This window comes from Hermetia illucens, chromosome 4, assembly GCF_905115235.1.
Source record: "Hermetia illucens chromosome 4, iHerIll2.2.curated.20191125, whole genome shotgun sequence".
Taxonomy (NCBI): domain Eukaryota; kingdom Metazoa; phylum Arthropoda; class Insecta; order Diptera; family Stratiomyidae; genus Hermetia; species Hermetia illucens.
The window spans coordinates 87,617,873-87,638,789 of record NC_051852.1 but is presented as its reverse complement, the minus strand read 5'-3'; the positions used below and the strand labels follow the sequence as shown (position 1 = coordinate 87,638,789).

The window sequence follows — 20,917 nt, the reverse complement described above, 5'->3', positions numbered from 1 at the left end:
GATATTACTATTCAATTTTTTTTTATTTTATAGTTGTGTTCCACTTTACGACGGCAATGACAAGTTGAAAGACTGCGCAGAAACTTTGCTGTTGAAATTGCTTTCTCATGACGATGTTAATATTAGGAGGTGGGTGTATAAGATGCTTTAATAATTGAAATGTAACTTTTTGGCATTATGAAATATCTAATTGAAAATAGCATTAATCGAATTTAACAATATAAAAATAATTTGTTATTACAGAACTATGTACAAAGAGTGTTGTAATAAAGCCAAACATTTTTTTGCCGAAGCAATGAATGGAGAAGTAGTAGTAAGTGGTAGGTCCATTGGTGGTGCTCATCGTATTCCAAACTTTGGTATACCAGTAACTGCGAGTATTCTAAACCAAATTATATGCCAAGGATACTGCGACGAGGATGTGATAGTAATATTCTTATATTATAAATTATATTCAAATATCAAAATAATTGCTTGTCGTCACAGATTCAAACGAACGCTGAGACTATACTTGTATTAATTTTGAAATCAAAACCAATTTTGGGAAGTAATTGGAAAGAAATACTGGATATATTATTGCCAAATCTTACTCTTCTACAGTCTTCTGTAGCAAATGAGAAATCAAGTTTAAGTATGCCATTTTTTTCAATGAATTCAATTCAATCATTCTGATAACTTTTACTTTAAACAGGTGCATTACTACTAAAGTTATACGACCCTGATGATAGTGGAAGTGATATAGATTTACTAGAAAGTATTAAAGGGAACCTTCGATTTCTATTTTCAAGAGATGAAGAAATTCGTCGAGATGGACTTTCGAGAATTATTTATTTAGTTTCAACTCAACCGGAAGCTGAAATATGGACTCCAAATATTTTGCAAATTAGTGATACGATTTTAAATGATGTTTGCATTTTAAACACACCCAGGAATTCGGAAAAAATATTCACAAACGGATTATATGAGGTGATTGCTTTGATCTGTTTATATTTTTTAGAAAGTTCCAAGGTGAACTTGGGATGATATTGTAATAATTATTACATTTCTTAATTAACTTATTCAATAAGTTAACCGTTGTGTATGGTCGCTGATGATCAGTCACTAACATTTTTATTTTTATATTTTTCTCTTTTGACATCGGAATATCAATTTTTCCGACGTCATGGCCAACCCAATTCGTAAAACTGAGTACGCTCGTTCTCCCACAGCACCCCGCCCCAGCTATGGAGGGTAAGCACATCAAAGTCCTGGGGGTTTAACGTGAGTACTTGCCGTGTAGGCATAATCCCATGGTCCTCTTCGGACACGGATTGAATTTGGGACCACAATCAGAGCTCAGCATTCATACCAGTGGATGCGTGGCCGCTTCAGATAGTCCCTTGCAGACTCGGGTCTGATCACCCTCCTCGAGCACGTGAGGATGGCAATCCCCAATGGGTTAACTGGAATCAGCCCGAAGCGGAGAACGGAGGGTAAGCACAATGAAAGCTAAGACCTAAGGCACGTCGCGCGCCATAATGGCCGCCTTAAGCGTCCGACACCTACGTTCTAGCAACCCAGTGGAATGCGGATTATATGCGGCTGCCCGCTGGCGTTTGAATCCAAGAAGTTTTCCATGCTCGGGGAAAAGAGTGAATTCGAATTGCATTCGCTGTTCTGTGATGATTAGGGCACGAACACCAAACAGCGGGATCAACTCTCCACAGGAGGCCCAAGGACATAACTTTTCTCAGGCTACCGCGTAAACTGATCTATGATCGTGAGGCAATACTTGTAGCAATGTACAATGTCGAGATTAATGGTGTGGAAGTGCTTTTTTGACTTAGGGAATACACCTAATTCCTTCCTAGCATGCCTAGTGACCTTGCAACTTTCACATGCGATGCACTCTCTTGAATGAAGGTCCTTGTTCGTGGACGGCTAGAAATATTTGCTGGAGATTAGCCGGTTTGTTGTTCGAATGCCGGGGTGCGCTAGATCGTGCAGCGAGCGAAAAACTTCCTTACGTAAAAGCGACCGGAATATATGGTCTAAGTCCCTTTTCGAAGATCTCGCAGTAGATAGAGGAAGGTGAGTCAAAGATGGGGAATTCCTGAAACTTGTATTAGGGGTCTAACTGCATTCTCTGAAGAACTGTGTGATCTTTCTTTGCGACAGCGATCGTATGACACATGAAACCTGCGCCTATTATGGGGACACTGATGTCAACCAAAATGAACCGCCGCAGAAAGGTCCTACGTAAAATAAGACCCACATTTGCCAGTAGCCGTGAGTTGTGGTGCGCGTGGAGTTTGCTGCCGCTAATTTCAACTGTTGAGGAAAAAGCTTGTTGGGTCTAGAGATGGGGAGGACTGAGACCTCCGCGCCCGTGTATATTAAATAATTGTGCCTACTAAAGGAGTCAAACGACGCGTTGCTGCGCTTTGTTTAGACTTCGCCGCGTCCCCCAGCAAACTCAGTTGCAGTGCAGGGGCTGGTCCATTCAGTGACCTGCTCCGTAAACCTACGATGTTAGAGTTCGATGCGGAGTGCAATGCGCAGCTACCTGAGCACTCATTTCTTGAGGCAAGCATTAAACGTTGTTCGCGGCTGCTCTCTCAAACCCAAAGCATTCATCGCCACGTCAGTGGGGCCACAATTCCGCCACGTCGACCGCCCAATACCTCCGCAACAAAAGGGCGCACGCGCACCTCGCGGATTTTGTCCGCAGTCGCGGCCACCACTTCTAGGAAATCGTCATCCGCACACGCTAGTATGGCAATTAGTATAGTCCTCCCAACAGTCGCTGAACCTACAAAGTCTTTGAAGTTCAGATCTAAATTTGTCCCCAGCCGGCTGCGTCATTTTCCGAAGTAGCTGGATACGATCGCCGAGCGTCAGATCCGTCATTTTGGGTGTCTCACTTACTGACAGGCGCCTGATGAGCTGATTCAGACGTAGGAGCATTCGCTCAGCGCGTCGACGATGGACTCCTGGTCCAGGCCCACCAAAGCGTGTTTAAATTCAGTGCATGGCTTTGGTTTGTGTTACTGACATTTTGTCCACATGTCCACAAAAGGCTATTTTATCTGAGTGAAATTATGCGGTGTTTCCAACGATTAATTATTTGAAATAATAAAAACTTGTTGTTTCTTTTTCGTTGGTGTGAATGTTTATTCTTGCAAATACCGATATTTCGGGAACCACTTGTTCCCTTCATCAGTGCTAACACCAACGAAAAAGAAACAAGTTTTTATTATTTCAAAGGCTGTCCTAGTATAAAATCAAGGTGATTTTAAGTAACTTTCAAAAATTCAGGAATAGACTTTTGGATATTAGCAGTCATTTTGACTTTTCTACCCAGTAGCGGATCTAAATAACCCAATTAAATAATTCCTAAGGAGAAACTCGTTTCGGTAGAAAAGAAAAGTTACACTAGTTGAGTTCCTGATTTCCTTGCTATATGTGTCTGAAAGTAATTAACACCGTTACGGTACTCCTCTGTCAGTGATTAAGTGCAAGAAATTTGCAAGATTCAGCTGTCTACGTCGTGATGCTAGCAATGGATCCGTTGTTCATCTGCTCGTGTCTCCATTTACAGTTCCGCGAGTTAGCTTAACAATAGTGGAGCGAACTATGGCATACGTTTTCCCGCTGCTGAAGGCAAGGACGTCTTATATCTGATGTTGCATCCTCGATGCTTGACGGAAGTGCGGCGTAGTCCTTGACGCTAAGTCGGCAACAGTTTCTGGTGGCTGACCTCGCAATAGCATCTCCGAAAATACGGTACCACCGAGATTCTGCAGGCGGGGTTTCTCCTTATCCTTGGAAGTACCCCCCATAAGTTGTCTCGATTTTTCCTCCTGTCTTGCGCACACCGGCTTTTGTTTCATCATCATCGTTATCGCAACAATCCATATTGGATCAGGGCCTTGAAGTGTGTTAGAGCACTTCATTCGATGCACTACAGTACGCTGTAGTAACAATATGGTCAGCATTGCGCTCGCTCGAGGGGGCCTTCCATACGACAGCCTTGTGCTCTAGCCACGCAGCTATTCGGACACATCATCGATTATTATTGATAAATTTAAAAATTGTATTCTCCGTCTTCTGTTCCATTTAATGGAAATAGAAGACTGACAACCTTGGTTTTCTTGATAATTGTCTTCAATCCGGCTCTGCTCTCTCCTTTTTCTCCCATGACTCAATGAGAGAGCAAGCCGATATCATTAGCATGGTGGAAAGCTTTTGAAAGAAAGATGACATCGCCCATTAAAGAGTGTGATCGTTGACATTCTTCGCAACAAAAATCGTCGGTGACAAGATATATATAACCCTGTTTGGACTTCAAATGTCTCTGAAATTTTACCTCAATGCAGCAAGCGACATTATATTCGCTCTGATAATAACTATTAGTCTCTCCAGAACGCTTCCTTTTTGCGTAGATCATTCTATACACTTCGTGTATCCCTGATATCTCGGGATGATATCGATTCACACCAATACTATTTCGTTAATAGTGATAAGATTTCTATCAAGCTTTTTACTATCATTTATACTCGTGCCACATTTTGATCATGTAGGATAAATCCAAAGGATTCATGTAGGATGATAGAAACCCTTAAAAAGACAAGTAGAATCTCTCGTTCACAAACAGTGCAGATAAATGGTTGTTTTTAATATTTGAGTTAGTGTAGTAGTGTAGCAACTGCGAATGTCGTGATTGTTATTACAGATATCTCAACATTATAGTTTGTTAATACAAATCATCTGAAATTTAATTTCCTTTCATAAAAACTTCTATTTCTCGCATGTACGATTAATGCTATATGTGAGGTGTGTAAGTTCCAAAGTGCCTTGCTGGATGTATGCTAACAGATAATGCCTTATATACTCATAATCTACACCACATACTGACTCTTGTTTGCAAAACAAAACCTTATTAAAATCGGTTCAATGACAGTCTGTATGTCTATTTGTCCGTCTGGCTGTCTGTCTATCACACGGACTTTTCTCAGAAACGGCTATACCGATTGACACGAAATTTGGTGAGAATGTGGAAACTGTGAACGCCCAGACATGCAGTGAGTGATATCCTTCTACGTTGGAATTTTGGGGGGGTCCCCATATGTGTAAAAGGGGGGTTGTTGGGTACTTTTCGAAGCCGATCTTAGTTTTGAAATTTGTTAGAAAGGCGGGGAGTGGGAGGAGTGGAAATTGATGATTCCTTTAACGGACCCATTCTTAGAAACTATCCAACCGAAAAATCTGAAAAAAATAATAAAGCTGCAACTATATGATGCCCAGGCCTCAAAATACTCTCCATATCGATATCCGTCCAATTTAAATTAATAATAGTATATTACCATATTTTGGGGGAAATTGAGTAAAACCCCCCTTAAGTGCATCCCAGAGTTATAAAAGTTGGTAGTAGTATAAAATATAATATGAAGCACATTATCCCCAAGTTTGATCAAAATCAAACTATTAGCAACAAAGTTACAGTAGCTCGAAGTTGACTTAACCCTGTAAATTTACTGCAACTAAATATCAATATCACACTAAAGTGGGTAGTCAGACATACTATATGCAAATACATAACGGGCTACGTACAAATGGGATAGTTCTACACTCAAATATACTCACAGAACAAGCAAACAAAACCTTTCATATCTGAAGCGCCCAGCTTCCAGTTTCCCGACTTGTTCCAAAGTGCTTACTGCAAAAATAGCATTTCCATCTAAGGTCATATCATCATTGATTTATTTCCCCTTAGTCTGAGAACTCAATAATGTGCAATGAATTTCAACCCAATTGTTGTGGTTTTCCATTCAACTTTTTTTCGATGATTACACTATTTCATTATATTCTGTATCTTCCCATTTATGATGATGCAAGAAAAAATTTACCATTCCATGAAGTAAAGCTATATTTATCCATTTCAGAAAAACACTGTGCGAGCCTTACTTGAGCTTCTCAATAGTCCGGATGTAGAACCATCTATCCGCAAAACAACACTATTGCAATTGAATGTAATGAGCCAAGATCCAGATTTAGCGGAATTTATCCACAATGAACATGGTTGGTCATTGGTGCTACAAGCAATTGAAAATGCTCTCAAGGTAAAAAATTGATAACGTACATTGAAGCTGTAAAACAATTTCACTCCTTTTAGAAAACTGGTTCAATTGATTATCCTGATGCTGCTATACCAGCTGTAGGAATTATTGCTAAAATTTCTTTGTGTGTGCCTGAATTTCGCCGAGAATTATCGAAAGAGTTGAATATTTACTTTCTCATATTGAGAGCATTATTTTCTTACCCTTATGAAGATGCCTTCAAACAAGATTGCATCCTTTTGATATTTCTACTAACATTTAGTACTATTCTCATTGGGAGCAAACGTATTTCAATTCCGGAAATGTGTAAAGGACTTCAAATGCCAATATTTTGTCAAACTATTTCTCAAGAAAACCGACATCCAGATAAAAGCCCTCTTGAACAGGCCTATGCAGAATTATTTGCTGATATAATAGACTCCCCACGGTCAAACAGTTCATCTGAATTTCAGTTTACTACAAATCACTCCAACGATAGCATTAGCTCATTGAAACAATGTGCCTTGCGATTTATGCGAATACAATTAGCAATATTATGGTGCGATGGGCTTGAAAATGTTCTAAACGAAGTAACTAATATGGAAGGCAATCAAAATTATCCGAAATTTAGATCGAGAAATCAAATTATAAATTATAGTGATAATATATCATCACTGAAAGAATTTTTAAAGTACAATGCAGATCTCAATTTACGAAAGACTGACATAGAATCTGTAAAAATCAGCTCAAGACATGAAAGTATTAAGCAATTCCTTTATGATGCTTCAAATGCTACCACGCATTGTCACGTAGCAGAGAGCATCGCCAAAATTCATTTATGTATTACGGTTGCTAGTAAAATATCTTCTCACCAACAAAAGCACATTTTAAATACTTTTAAGCGGTTCATAATGACGCCACCAAATAATGCAAAAGATGTTGCATTATTCGAAAATGTTCTCAATTTGTTGGCGCATTTAATATCAGCGGGCAATGATGATGCATTGTTTTTAATAATAAGTGAGCTAAAGATCAAACACTGTTTATTTTGGTTTATATTGAAGAATCTAACCTCATCGATATGGTTATATAAGGCCACCTGTAAATTTTTGCAACTCATAGTAAAGCAATGCATCTACCACACCGATCAAAACCAACTCAAATCACATTTAAAATCGAATAAAAAAGAAGATGACTCAAATTTCTATAACCAGATTTTTGAGCGCATTTTAAAAATATCGGAGGAAGCTTTCCGTCTACACGACATTGACCGGTTTCGCCTTTTATTGAGCTTGGCTCAATATATAAGTTTGAGTAATTCCATTGATTTAGATGAAGGTTTTAGCATAAATATAGCAAAGCAAATGTTAGATTTTATAATGAAATTGAAATCGTTTACGCAAACTGGATCACATATCAACAAAAATGCACTCTTGATAGCGAGGAATGTTTTGGAGAATATTAGCGAAGTATGGCAACCATATATATCTTTTGTCACGGTTTCACATGATAAGTTATATTGCAGATAATATTAGATGGGAAGTACTTAAAGTGCTTATCAGGCCTTTGTGCTCATCAAGATTTTGAAATAAGAGCTTTATCCTGGTGTATTCTAGAGAAAATTTCACGATCTCTTAAAGGAGCACATTCGTTAATCAAAGGTAATTTAGAGACAAACTTACCAATACTGTTTAAAACCCCGTTGATTGATTTCTTCTTTCGTATTTTAGCATTGTCCTATCTACCGGGAGGCTTCCACGCTTGCTGTCTAAGTACTTTCCTCGATTTCCAGGAGACGCCAATCGTGCGAGCCACGGCAGGAGGTCTTTTATCCAATTTTTTAACATATACCAAAGAAACGCCAACCGGAAAGATTTTGAATATGACCGTTGCTCCTCTTTGTTCTAATTTGCCATCTTCAACAGCAAATGATGGGGTGCAATTATTATTGCAACTCTTTAACAAGCATCGATTTTATAATCGTGTTGAAATCTCTCTGGATTACTTTTACATATCCGACATAATCCTCATTAACGAAGTATTATCAGTGGATTGAATTCCTTTTTGGGCGCCTCTTATACATTATCATTTCAGAAAGACTGTATAGCAACCTGTGATATAGTACGAATGTATTGTTCAGTGTTCATTAACTTCACAGAATTGTATCCTGAGATACTGTCTCTATATTTGGAATTTGCTTGCTTTGAAAAGATATTCCAGTGAGTTGTAGCAAAACAAGAATATTCTTAAAAGTTAATTTATTTACATTTCAAGGATCATTAAAAATGTGCCTTTATGTATAACGGAGTCATCGTTGAATATGTTAGCAGAAATTTGCAATTTATTAACAAAATTTCTCCAGGCTGATGAAAGTTTGATGTTAAGTTTGATGTCGCGTGATCGATGCTTTATAGAGATATTAGTGAACACTTTGGATTGGAGGTTGTTTGGTGAGTATTTTTTAGTATGTATTATGCCTTCAATCGCTTTCGTACTCAATTAAGTATGACAATTATTTATATTGTTAATTTGTTCCTCGCTCTTGTTATTGTAATTTATTATAATTTTACGTGGTGTCAAAATTGGCTCGACGCGTGTTTATCTTAACATATCATTAAGTAGTCGTCTTATTATTTTCGTGAATAATTTTGAATTTTTTACTTTTATCATGTTCCATCAGGAAGATTACTATAACATAGTATTTCTACAATTTTTTTTCGCAGACAAACGCTTTTATAAACAATAAATATTTCCCACGTAAAGCACGGGGGTGAAATTATGCTTAAGGGGGTCACACCGTGTAAAGGCCGTTCTTTTTTGGCTTTTTTTATAAATTTGTTGTGAAGAACTGGGTAAAGATACAAATACAAATTTTTCACCATAGATTTATTAATATCTTGAGCGTGCATACACCCATCTCCAAAAAAGTGTTTTTCTGCTGCCACTAATCTGCTATACCTAGTCCATAGACCTTAAGTTTCTTCAAGAAACACATGCACAGCCTTGATTTTAATTCTTGTCCTTTTAGCGAAGTCATTCCAACATCATTCGGACCAATAAATACGAGCTTTATTACGGGGATCGACATAAATCTGGCATGTGACTGATCACGTGTTTAACACTATAATTTCGGAACGACTCCAAATATCAAAAAATCGCTTTGCCCATATATTCTACATTATATATAGATACCAAAAAAAATCGATTCCGCGGATCCGACACACGGGATAACTCTTTTCAGACTTCTCAGCTCCATAAGCATAGCTCTAAAACAGTACAATTAGCGGTTTCGGTCGGATAATGGTTTCTATTGCATGGTGAAATTAGCAGAGTTTTTGGATTGTGACTTTTATTTTGCACATTGTCTTTTATGGGAGTCGACAAAGTTGGTTCTCAAGACATATTTGGTACTTCTCTCTTATCACTTGCCGGCTGGAATCATTGTGTTGAGCTCCCTGATGGTCATCGTAACTAAATTCTACTGTTTATGATTGTAGTCTAATTATGACGTCATGATCATTCATAACTTCGAAGGCAAAATAGCTAAAATTAAAACCAGATAACTTTTATAAGATTCCGCATCATCTGACTTTAAAGGACTTATTCATTAGTATAAGCTCCCAACAGACAGAGAACTGTGTCGGTTTCTGCCTGAGACAGCACTCTGCATGTTTCAGACAAATTGACTCTGTTTGTCTTAAACACATATCTGTCAGTGTCTGTCTTAGGCGAAAGTCTATTCCAGCCAAAGGCAGTCGGAATTCATCTCATGTCATTTTCTCGTTTATTCTTGTAATTTTCTGCTATAATTTTCCGACTTAATTTTTTTAATTTATAGTGACCGTAGGAATTAGAACATTTATTAAAAAAAATGTTTTTATTTAAAGAAAATTGTTACTTTACTTTTGAGTTATACCCATAATTTAAAAATATTTTCCTACTATTCATAAATCAACCCCCAACAATGTTGACAATTCTAGGAGCCTTTAAAGTGAATATTCATTCAGCAACTTCTATGATTCTTTATTTTCAAACATTTTTGGTTGTTCATGTGGTCCCTTATTTTCAAGCAGGTATCACCAATTTTTAAACGTGCAAATCACTATCGAAAAGTTTGCTCAACTAAAGTAGATTTACCATAAATTTCCAATAAAATATTATGACTACTAGCAGCACTTTTATTCATATTATTATTTATCCGACACAAATTTCGATATTCAGTGATTGCAAAGTTTTATTATTTACGATCGAAAAGCAGTTAATGTAAAGCAAACGGTAGTTATTGACAATAGTTTCACCATGAATATACATGTTAGGTAACAACGGAACTTACTACGCTATCTCTCGTCAAAACATAGTGATCCGAATTAAAAAGGAGGAATTTCTTTCTATTCTGTAGACTTGTCGCAATATGCTGGACCTCAAATAACGAAACATTTTCCAAAAATGGCAAAAAGGCGGATTTGTGAAAAAAACATTTTCAAAAACGTGTTATTTATGCTAAATTATTAAAAAAAATATTTATTATTATAAAAGTAAATATTTTTGAGATTCTACATATCGACACAGGTGTGTAGAGTAAGGGATTCAAATTTCAATTAAGTTGGCTGAATAGTTTTTATTGTTTTGTGCAAAAGAAAACCTTATTAAAACTGATTCACTGTCTGCCTGCCTCACGCACTTTTCTCCAAAACGGCTGAACAGATCCGAACGAGATTTGGTCGACATATGGGAACTGAGATCCCACGCATACAGCGAGTGACATAGATTTATGTGCAGTTTAAAAGGGGCTCCCCATACATGTAAAGGAGATGTAAAATTTTTTTTTCATCGAATATAGACATGTGACGTTGACGTGAATTGCAAAGTGCACGAGTAAGGAGTCGAAATATACACACTTAAAGTGAAACAGGACCCATTTTCAGAAACTACCCAACCCAAAAATCCAAAAAAAAGTCAGGGTGGTGCGCTTAGATGAAATCTAGACCTCGAAATATGTCCCATTCCGATATCTGCTCAAATAAGCTTACTAATAGTATATTACCATATTTTAGAAATTGACTGAATACAAAGTGTAACAGTTCTCATTCTCAGAACTTATCTAACCGAAAAATCTGAAAATAATCACAGTGGTGCACCTATATAAAATCAAGGCCTCAAAACTCATCCCATTCCAATACCTACCTAAATAAAGTTTATAATAGCATATTACCGTACTTTAGAAATTCAGAAGAAATTCAGAAAGTTATAGAAATGTATTTCACTTTTCCTACTTACAAGTTTTAAAAAAAAATATTTTTTTTTGTTTTTTTTTCGTTTTTTAATTCTTTACACTTTCAAAAATGACTTCTTAAGATATCTTCAAAAAATTCTTTCGTTCAAGTAATCTGAAACCGTTTTAAACGTCAGCGCCTTTTCGACTCTTCGCAGCCTCATGGCCTCGATTGTGTGTCCCCTCTTTCTAAAATACGAATTTATTTTATTCCACCAAAGGAAACGTCAATACCACTGATCAGCTGAGAAAAAAATCCATAAAAATTTGTCTACTAATGTAGACCTGCACCTTATTGCGTTTTTTGTCAGAAGTCGAAAAGTATTTCATTCGTCATACAAACTTTGTAAAGACTTCTTGAAGTTGGGGATGGCCAAAGTGACCATCTGGGTTGATCATGATCAACTACTAAGGAAGAACATATTCCGAAAAGCTAATTTGAATTTGACCGTGCAGGTTTGCCACCATCAACAAAGTGTCCAAATAAACGCCCATTTATTTATTATCAATTCCCAAAGTTTAAATTTAGCAAAGTGGGAAAAATTGTCATTACGATTCCAACTAAAAAATTTGGAAAAAAGAAGCTGCTTTTCGCAACCGCCAGCTAGTAGCTTTTATTGTATTTGCACTGCCATAAATGCTGTCATTTCTTTTAACACACTTAGGATCAACTCTTCAAAAACTATTCTAAAGTTTTATACAGTATGGCCAAATTTAACTTTCATTCTCTGAAACAAAACTCCGGATTTCAAAGACCTGATTTCGATGTAGTCACGAGTCCTTCAGATCACAATCCAGCGTATCAAACCACCGTTTCTTCGACCGGCCTTTTGGCCTTTTCCCAACGACTTCCATGTTCAGGCCAATCTTGGCAAGTGAATTCTCGTTAGCGCGAATTACGTGACCATACTACCATCGGTGGTCTAAACTTCAGTTTTATTCAGATTCAATCTGAGACCGTGTTGTATAAGGCGATGACTCACAAATGAGTACGTGTGACGCACGGATAAACGTCTTCTTTAGATCCTGAAATGCAATGTAAACAGAGCAATGCTCCTTACGATGTTTCTCCATGAGTAACCGGACAGCATGTATAACGTCACTAGTTCCGCAGTTCTTGATAAACCCGGCTTGATTCACCGTTATTTGAATATGGACTCTCGAACGATCTGAATTGTTGGTATTAACAAAATCTCTATATACTCTATGTACTCAATTTTGCTATTGCATCAGGATACAACACTTATCACTAAAATTCACAAATAAAAAGCAATCTAAATAGTGAGATTTTCAATGAGTTCTGAGGGTATTTTGGCTAAACTTGTTTTTTTTTATTAATTATACATTATATTAGTGTAATGTTATATTTGCGTTGTAAAAATCTCCGATTTGGATAGTGAGAAACCAAAAAATCAAAAAGATTTATGATCAGTAAACAAGTGTTTATCATCCCTACTTCAAACGTTCAACGTTGAAATATGTTGTTTTGAGAAAGACTCCTTTAATTAAAATAGTTATCGTTCCGATGCTTGTAGCCCTTCTAAATAAAAATAAAACTAGGTAGCTTTCTCCTACTACAATATATTTTAATAGTTAGTAAATACGTATTTCAAGAGCTAATTACTCTCTTCCTCAGTACTTAAGGTACTAGTAGTTTAAGCTAGCTCTCAGGTAGGCTCGAAATTCGTATTTACTAACTATTAAAATATATTGTAGTAGGAGAAAGCTACCTAGTTTTATTTTTACTCCTTTAATTGCTTTTAACGGAAATTGAAAGTTGATAATTGCAACTTGGAGCTAATCGGCAATGCCTGCATTATAGAACAAACCTTCCGGTTTTCTTTTGTCTAATCTAGCCCTTCTACGGTGAGTTTTATTTTGTTTAAGGAAATGAAACCAAATTGCCGCAGGAGAAGAAGCGCGAAATGGCACACAAAATTCATTATAATTATAACACAGTATACCTATACACCCATACACTTCGAAAATCAAAATAAAAAAGGATTTATAAAAAATGTTAGAGTGGGAAGGCCCCTCAAGGTTATTCTCTGTTTAAAATCACTTTTCGAGTTGAAATTATTCATGCATTTTTCAACGGGAAAGTCGCTGCATTTTTTGTGCTCTGTAATATTTTGTTTTTCAAAGAGTACTATTTTAAACTTATGTGTACCATTTGCGTTTGTACGAGCAAAAAAAATACTTTCTCTTTCGAGGAGGTCTTGGAGTAGCTCTTTCTGCATTAGATACCAACGCTCGGCCAAGCAGCAATTCTCTCTTGTAGAAAGTGGAAAATAAACGGTACAATGTTGTTTTACAATGTAGCCTACTAATTGCCAATTATATTGCACATGCCGAAACATTGTAATATATTGAAAAGAGTGGCAACTTTTTTTTTATAGAAGGTGAAAATCTTCAAAAGTTGATGATCCCTGAGAGTGTGCGATTTTTAGCCACTAGAACCACCTCTCGCCAGCTACGACTAAGATTTCCCCATCCAACAGATTCCTTTGTATATATTTAAGTCCCGTTTGTGAGGCGAGGACTCTGTAGTCCACCCCAGCACTTTGGTAAGCTTCGCTGAGGAACTGGTTATTCCTCAGTAGGTTATATCATCTTTAGACATCCATTTCGTTAGTAAATCGTTTGGCTTTACTCTTTTCAGTCGTCTCATTATAAGTCAATTTTCGAACTTCTTTATTTTCATGTGATTGTAGTCGGTGACTATGCTTAATTGCTTGTCCTTTGATGACTTCACTAATCAACACTTTCGGGTCCCTATACAGATGCTCATCACGAATGAACCAATGAGCGTCTACTATGCTTGTAAGCATTTTATTTTGCAACGATTGTATGACTTTCAGGTTTATTTTTTTAGCAGCTCCAGAACTGAATGCCGAAGGTCCATAATAGCTCCAGAACTGGATGCCGAAGGTCCATATGGGCTTTAGGATCTCCTTATAAATTAGCAAGCTGTTGTCGTTGGTCGGCTGGGAATTCCTCCCCAATAGCCAGTATATCTGTCTGTATCTGGAATTTAGCTCATCCTTCTTTCTTAAGATGTGTCTTTTCCAGCTGACCTTAGCATCGAGTGCCATAACTAAATATTTGACCTCATTCGCCTGTGGCACATCTTGTCCGTTTAGCTGGATTCTCTTCTTTGTTTGTGAAGTTAATGCATGCTGATTTGCTTTCGTATAATTTTATTTGCCATTTCCTGATCCATTCTACAATGTCAATAGCGTTTTGTAACTTTATTTTTGCTTCTTCCGTAATTCCATCAGTAGCGAGGATGACAGTGTCGTCCGCGAATTTCGCTATTTTGGCTTCTTCACAGCAAGGTATATCATTGATATATAGGGGGAACAGTATTGGGCCCAAAACACTGTCCTCTGGTACATCAGCTGCAATTTTTTTGAGTTCAAAATAGGTTCCTTTATATTTCACTCTGAATAGGAGCTCTGATATATATGATTTTAGATATCGAAAAATTCTTCTAGGAGGTCCCTATGCAATTTATACAACAAACCTTGATGCCACAACTTATCAAACGCCTGGGCGACATCAAGAAAAGTGGCGCGCACACACACGAAGTGGCAAGGTGTGATTAGATTTCGATCCACAATCATTTGCTTCAATCTCTTAAGGAAAAGTCTTTCAAATAGCTTGGTTGTATTAGGAAGCAGTGATATTTTCGATACAATTCGACTCTACTTGGCTCCTTCCCTGGTTTAAGGACTGTTATAACTTCGGCCACTTTCCATTGTCGAGGGACGTATTTTAGTCGGACAATTGTTTGACGATAACTGAAGACAACTGAGCGACACACAGTGAGAATTGAAGGGAGTCTGCAAAAGCAAACCTACTTGTGAACTGAATGAATGGAGTACGGAAGTTAAAAGTGAAATTATGTTTGATATGATTGTCAAAAAACCCCTTTATTGATCATTGTTTTATTTGACATGCCCTTCGGATGTGGTCGGTCCGGATTACAAGGAATTGAATTTTTTTATTTTCACATTATTATTAGTACAATTGCCAATTGTCATTTATCATAACTAATGCTTAAATTGCTTTCTCATAATCTTAAAGTGCTTTGCATAATTAATCATTCTGGAAACCACATTGATCCCTGACTTCAATCTCCACGATAGAGAGTTCCAGAGATGCAAATTCATATTAAAATTACTCCTCTAAACCATCGAATTGTCATTTACGATTCAAAAATCTAAAAATAAAAATTCGCCAGTTCTACAGAGTCAGTGAATCTTTCTTTATTTTTCCGAAAACGTATTTCGGTAGGTTACTTTTTCAACGGAATGGACAAAACTTATCCTCTCAAACTTAATTTAAATGATTGAACCTTAATCATATCGCTAATTTTATTATTCTCTCCTCCATATAAGTAAAAACAAATATGAGTGCACATTACCCATATATGTGTGTAGACTATGTGCCCGATCCTTTTTCCGATGAAGCAGCTATGGTAAGGGTTAAATTTATTGGGCTTAATACTTTTTGACCACCGTTACTTGCTTCATTTCATGTCCTTTTTTTCTTGATATGCGGTGTGGCTGCAGACCTAATATGTTGTCTGCGCTCCCGTTTTACTAATTCATCTTTCTTCAGATCCTCTTTAACCCAAGTGCTAACTTAGCGTTTCGCTTGCCTTATGTATGGGCAAACCTCATAAGACATTCTGTAAATCGCCTTTTTTCATTCTGTTTCTTAGGATCTTTTTCGGTACACAATAGAACTATAATAACAATAATCGTTGGCGCAACAACCTATATTGGATCAGGGCCTTGAAGTGTGTTGGAGCACTTCATTCAAGATCGTAACGGTATACTACAGTATTACACTGTAGGAAGCAATGTGGACAGCATTGCGCTCGCCGGAGATTATTAACCTGATTTGACTCAGGGACTCATTCACAGTTGAGTCGACTGGTATCTGACGTCAGATCACGATACAAATCCCACTGCCAATAGAACTATGGTCCCTACTAAATCCTCCCACCTCAATTCTTTCTTTGGCCACGATGCGTGGAAAAGGAAGGAACATTTCTGTTAAGTGTATTACACTGGCTCGCTTGGTATCTTTGTTGACTCTTTCTTGTTCAAATAGGGTTATCAGAGGGTCACGTTCCACTGTTTTCTGTTGTTTGTTTTTTCTTATTGGGCTGTCAATCAACAGTGGGCGGTATCCACTTTTTGTAGCGGTTTCAACAATAGAAGTTTTCTGTTTTCAAATATTTCTTTCGTGAGAACTGCTGTTAAGAGTACACAACTCTTGGCATTCCTGGCAGTTGTGAAAGAATATGATGAAGGAGTGATGCTAAAACAAATAAATGACTCGCACACAAACCTAGAATCTACAATGGAAGAGGATAGAACTGGCGAAATTACATTAAGCTTGACATATACATAAAGCTAAAGATGTCAAAATGCACCGTCGTTAGGACATCATATCACACATATCAATACAAACTGTTTACAGGCCAATAACCCTTACATGGTTGTCGTAAAAGACAAGTTAGGTATAGCAATGTGTAGCAAGATACGCTCTTTTGACCTGAAAGCCGGTTTCTGACAGAATCTTGACTGCAAGATTTCGGTTCAGGTTAAAGAGCATCACAAATGTACACTGCTATGTACCAATGCTGACTTCCGACAAATTGGAGAAGGATACTTTCTATGGGCAATCACACAGTTTAGGAGAAGCTTTCCAAAGGTGTCATTGTGATCATAATGAGTGATCTAAATGCCAAGGTAGACTCTGACAACACCATTTGATGGTCTCTTACCTCCGCTTGCGTATTTCATCCGCTTATATGATCCAGCTGTCGCTGGATATTTTGAGAGCTATCTTGCTGATCAAACGGCAAATGCTCTGAGTAACCCGCCTACGAATATCAAAAATGCATAGGAAATTGTTATTGGGCTGGTCAGGGAAACAGAATCTTCCACAGATAGCAATAATTTCAATTCCGCAGATAGCAATAATTTCAGAACCACGAAAAAACTTATACGGAGTCACAAATCTTTCGATCTTCCTGTGAAGGACGTTAACTTTGCTCATCCGGTGAAGTACAGAATCTTGTGAATTAATTGCTAGTCACTATAACATGTAGAAAAAAAGAAATGATCTCGGCTATTAATGCACGTGAACGGTGTAAAATTGCTGAGCCGAACGGTGTAAAATTGCTGAGCCGAACGGTGTAAAATTGCTGAGCCGAACGGTGTAAAATTGCAGAGCACCTGGAGTTTGCGCAGATTTGCTACTTCCACTTATACGGAAATCCTGGGAAAACGAAGGGATGATCGCTAAGATTCCAAAGAAGGTCATCTATCTTGAGTGCTACAATTGGTGTCATCATTTAGCTTTAGCGATGCAATTTTTTGCAACCTTGGTACGACGAATAACGTATTATTAATCACAGCGAGTTACTGATCGCGTTTATAAATTACTAAGCTAATACTGGTGTTTAATTTAGGTTTATCAAATCGAATAAAAAATGCGCAAATTTTACATTTGTCTGAGTAGAATTATTCTTTAATATTACAGAAAACTCCATCAAATCGGCTCCCATCCATATTATACAAGTCTTACGCATTTTAGCAAAAGAGATGTTACCTTATAATATGATTTTGAACAGTATATCGGCAGACGTTACCGGCAAATTCTTCACATTCATTTGTTTTGCTACAAATTGTAACGACATTTTGCGTAAGTTATATGAAAAAAGTATAATGATCTTATTTAAAGAAAAAAAATTAAATTTTCAGTAAGCCGCTCATGTGTTGAATTTGTTGGAGTCCTTTTGATCAGAGGACAAACAGGACATTTCGACTTTCCTACTTTTCATGAAATTCTCGATACAACCGAAGTTTTAGACGGCGCAAACTTAAAAATCAACAATAAAGCAATTGAGAGCGAACGTAATTCCACCAAAGCAAAATATGCAAGTGAGGTATTACTAATAGTCCTGTTTAAACTGTTCGCTAGCTTCGATACGAGTGAAAAGAGTAAACATAGCTGTGGTAAGTTAATGTGATGTCAATTTGTCCCAAATCTGTTGTATTATTATTATGCTTTCGTATATTTTCTTCTACAGAAAAACAAAAGCTGCTGTCAGCTTGCTCTGAAACCCTCAGTGTGTTATTGAAACATTCTAAACAAGCCCGAAATATTGCGGCACGTATTCAATTGTTCGATTATCTTCTTACAAAATTGCAAAATATATTTGATAAGATGGGTATGAACTGCACAGATTTTATAAGAAAATATGGTGATGTGAAGGTAGTAGAAATTGCTATACGAATAATTTAATCAAAATTAATTTTTTTATTTATTTTTCAGAAACAGCCAGTAATTGATAGTTTCATTTCCATCTTCACTATTCTTCTAAATTGGTATTTAGAAGATACACTTGCTGACGAAAAACAAATTCTCGGATTAACGAAAATTCTCCTAAACACTTGGCCTTGGATAAATCACTCAGTCGATTTAAGGATCACGTTTGTCAAATTGTTGGCTTTCGTTAGCGAGAACTCTATTACAGGTGTGTGATCAAGCAGAAAGACAATTTAATTTGAAATTCCAGCACCGAATCTGTTTTAAAATGCAAAAAAGGATTGCTTTCTTCTAATTCATATTACAAACTTGAAATCCTATCTGCCTCATATAAATATTCAACTAATACTTCTTTTTAACCCTGCAGTATGTAAACAGTTTTCCAGCATGATTGCGGGTCAAACATCTACAATTTTACAACAATTAATATCACTTCTTGTTCAAGAAACATTAAAGGCAAAATCATCGCAAATCGACGCGACCTTATTGGAAATTGGCCTGAGGGCCATGTCGAACTGCTGTTCATGCATAGAAGGCCGTTTACAGAGTTTAAAGGTAAGGCATTTCACTGGGTTTAGTACTCTTACCAAACAAGTAAGATATTATTTTTATAAATTTTAGTTCAATGCCCTCGATGTCTTCAATAAATTTCATCCGTCCGTAACAAAGTCTCAAAAATGCTGGAATCCTATCATCTTACTATGGTTAAAATATTGGGAAATATTTTCGCGGTATCCAGAGGGTGCTACTGTTCGGCATATGCACCTTTTATGCATATTGATTACAAAGTCTACTAAAAATATACGCTATCAGTGCTTAACAATTCTTCGAAATATGGCGTTCTTGAATTCAAATCGTGCCGCATTATGTTCATCAGGTAAGAAATATGAAAGGTCGATGATTGTTTATTATTAACATATGTCCATGTTTATTATTAACAAGAGAAACTCACCTTTTTCATTGATTTCCAAGCTGCCCTAAAGAGTGTTCCTTGCATCCGCCTCACAGCCTATCAGCAGGTTGGCCTTCCTGGCTGCGATAATGGAGCCAGATGTTATAGTTATTCGGGAAGAGTTAGTTGATTGTCTAGCGAGAATACATACTCTAGGCCTGTCCCTTGTACTGTAACATAAATTGTATTCCTTTGATACTCCGGCCTCCTCCAATCCATGGCTTTTGTACCAGTGTGATGTCGATATCTTCCTCTCGGAAGAAGATCAACAAACTACCTAAGGCGTTCTTCGTGTGCTGTAGAATTATCTGCTTGCGTAGGAAAATCGTTAGTCTCCATCGGACCACCGACCTTCATATCTTCCAAGAGTTCGTTGGGAGCGTGGGCTGACTCCAGGTCGTCCTCTGTTTTAGCGGAACATTTAGCTCCATTTATGCGGAATAGGGGAGATTGTTTATCTGGAATTTCTCCTCCTTTAACATCACTCATCACCCTAGAGAATTGAGAATTGAATTGAAGATTATGGAATTAAATTGAAAATAATGGAACAATCGATGCATGGTTGACGCAAACACGCGCTACATAGATCCCTGTTTAGTATCCTAGGAAATGAGAAGAAATCTAAGATCTTTCGGATGCATCTGTTTCCAGATGAGGAAGATGACAAAACACACACAAGAAAACGGTGAATATAAATCACGTGATCTTAGAAAATATATATTTTCTAAAAGGCAAATAGTACGACATGAATAGGGTTCTTTGAATTGGTCGCAACATCTATTTTATCCTTTGATCGAGAGCAGTTTTTACCACGCATAAGCCAGTTTTACATTTAGCTCTACATCAGTGGGAGCATTTTCCTCTATCAGATAACTTGTTAGGTACATAACATGAGTTATTTAAGATTTTTTTTCTTAACTTTAATTTCAGAGGACTTTTTGTACATTTCCAAGTCAATACTTTGCGATGGTTCTCGCTCGGAACAAATTTTGGTACTTGTAGCAGTTTGGCGACTTATTGCTGGCAATTGTAAAGCCAAACACGCAATCAAATCAACTTCTATACCAAAGAAAATCAAAATGATGCATGATGAGATGATTAAATCATGTTATGAAGTAGAAAATGATAATTTGATGAATGTTTTAGAAATATTAAGTAAAATATTAGAATAAATGTTGACTGATTTTAAAAAGCATTTGGAAATAAGTTTATATTTTGAAAGATATTAAATAGATTTAAATAAATAACCTAAATGAAGTTGAA

The 20,917-nt window shown here is 36.9% G+C and overlaps 1 protein-coding gene across 1 annotated transcript in view; it reads left to right on the top strand.

Annotated features, from left to right (window-relative positions):
- LOC119655306 overlaps positions 1-20,917 on the top strand; it is a 41,763-nt gene extending 20,846 nt beyond the window's left edge. Inside the window, exons 9-25 of the mRNA XM_038061135.1 lie at positions 34-129; positions 244-427; positions 487-631; positions 692-966; positions 5,925-6,101; positions 6,155-7,546; positions 7,603-7,738; positions 7,808-8,115; positions 8,172-8,296; positions 8,352-8,527; positions 17,914-18,075; positions 18,135-18,389; positions 18,464-18,648; positions 18,709-18,910; positions 19,070-19,257; positions 19,324-19,579; positions 20,585-20,917. Coding sequence (XP_037917063.1) covers positions 34-129; positions 244-427; positions 487-631; positions 692-966; positions 5,925-6,101; positions 6,155-7,546; positions 7,603-7,738; positions 7,808-8,115; positions 8,172-8,296; positions 8,352-8,527; positions 17,914-18,075; positions 18,135-18,389; positions 18,464-18,648; positions 18,709-18,910; positions 19,070-19,257; positions 19,324-19,579; positions 20,585-20,826 — 4,504 coding nt within the window. The 3' untranslated portion in view covers positions 20,827-20,917. The remainder of the gene's footprint in view (positions 1-33; positions 130-243; positions 428-486; positions 632-691; positions 967-5,924; positions 6,102-6,154; positions 7,547-7,602; positions 7,739-7,807; positions 8,116-8,171; positions 8,297-8,351; positions 8,528-17,913; positions 18,076-18,134; positions 18,390-18,463; positions 18,649-18,708; positions 18,911-19,069; positions 19,258-19,323; positions 19,580-20,584) is intronic.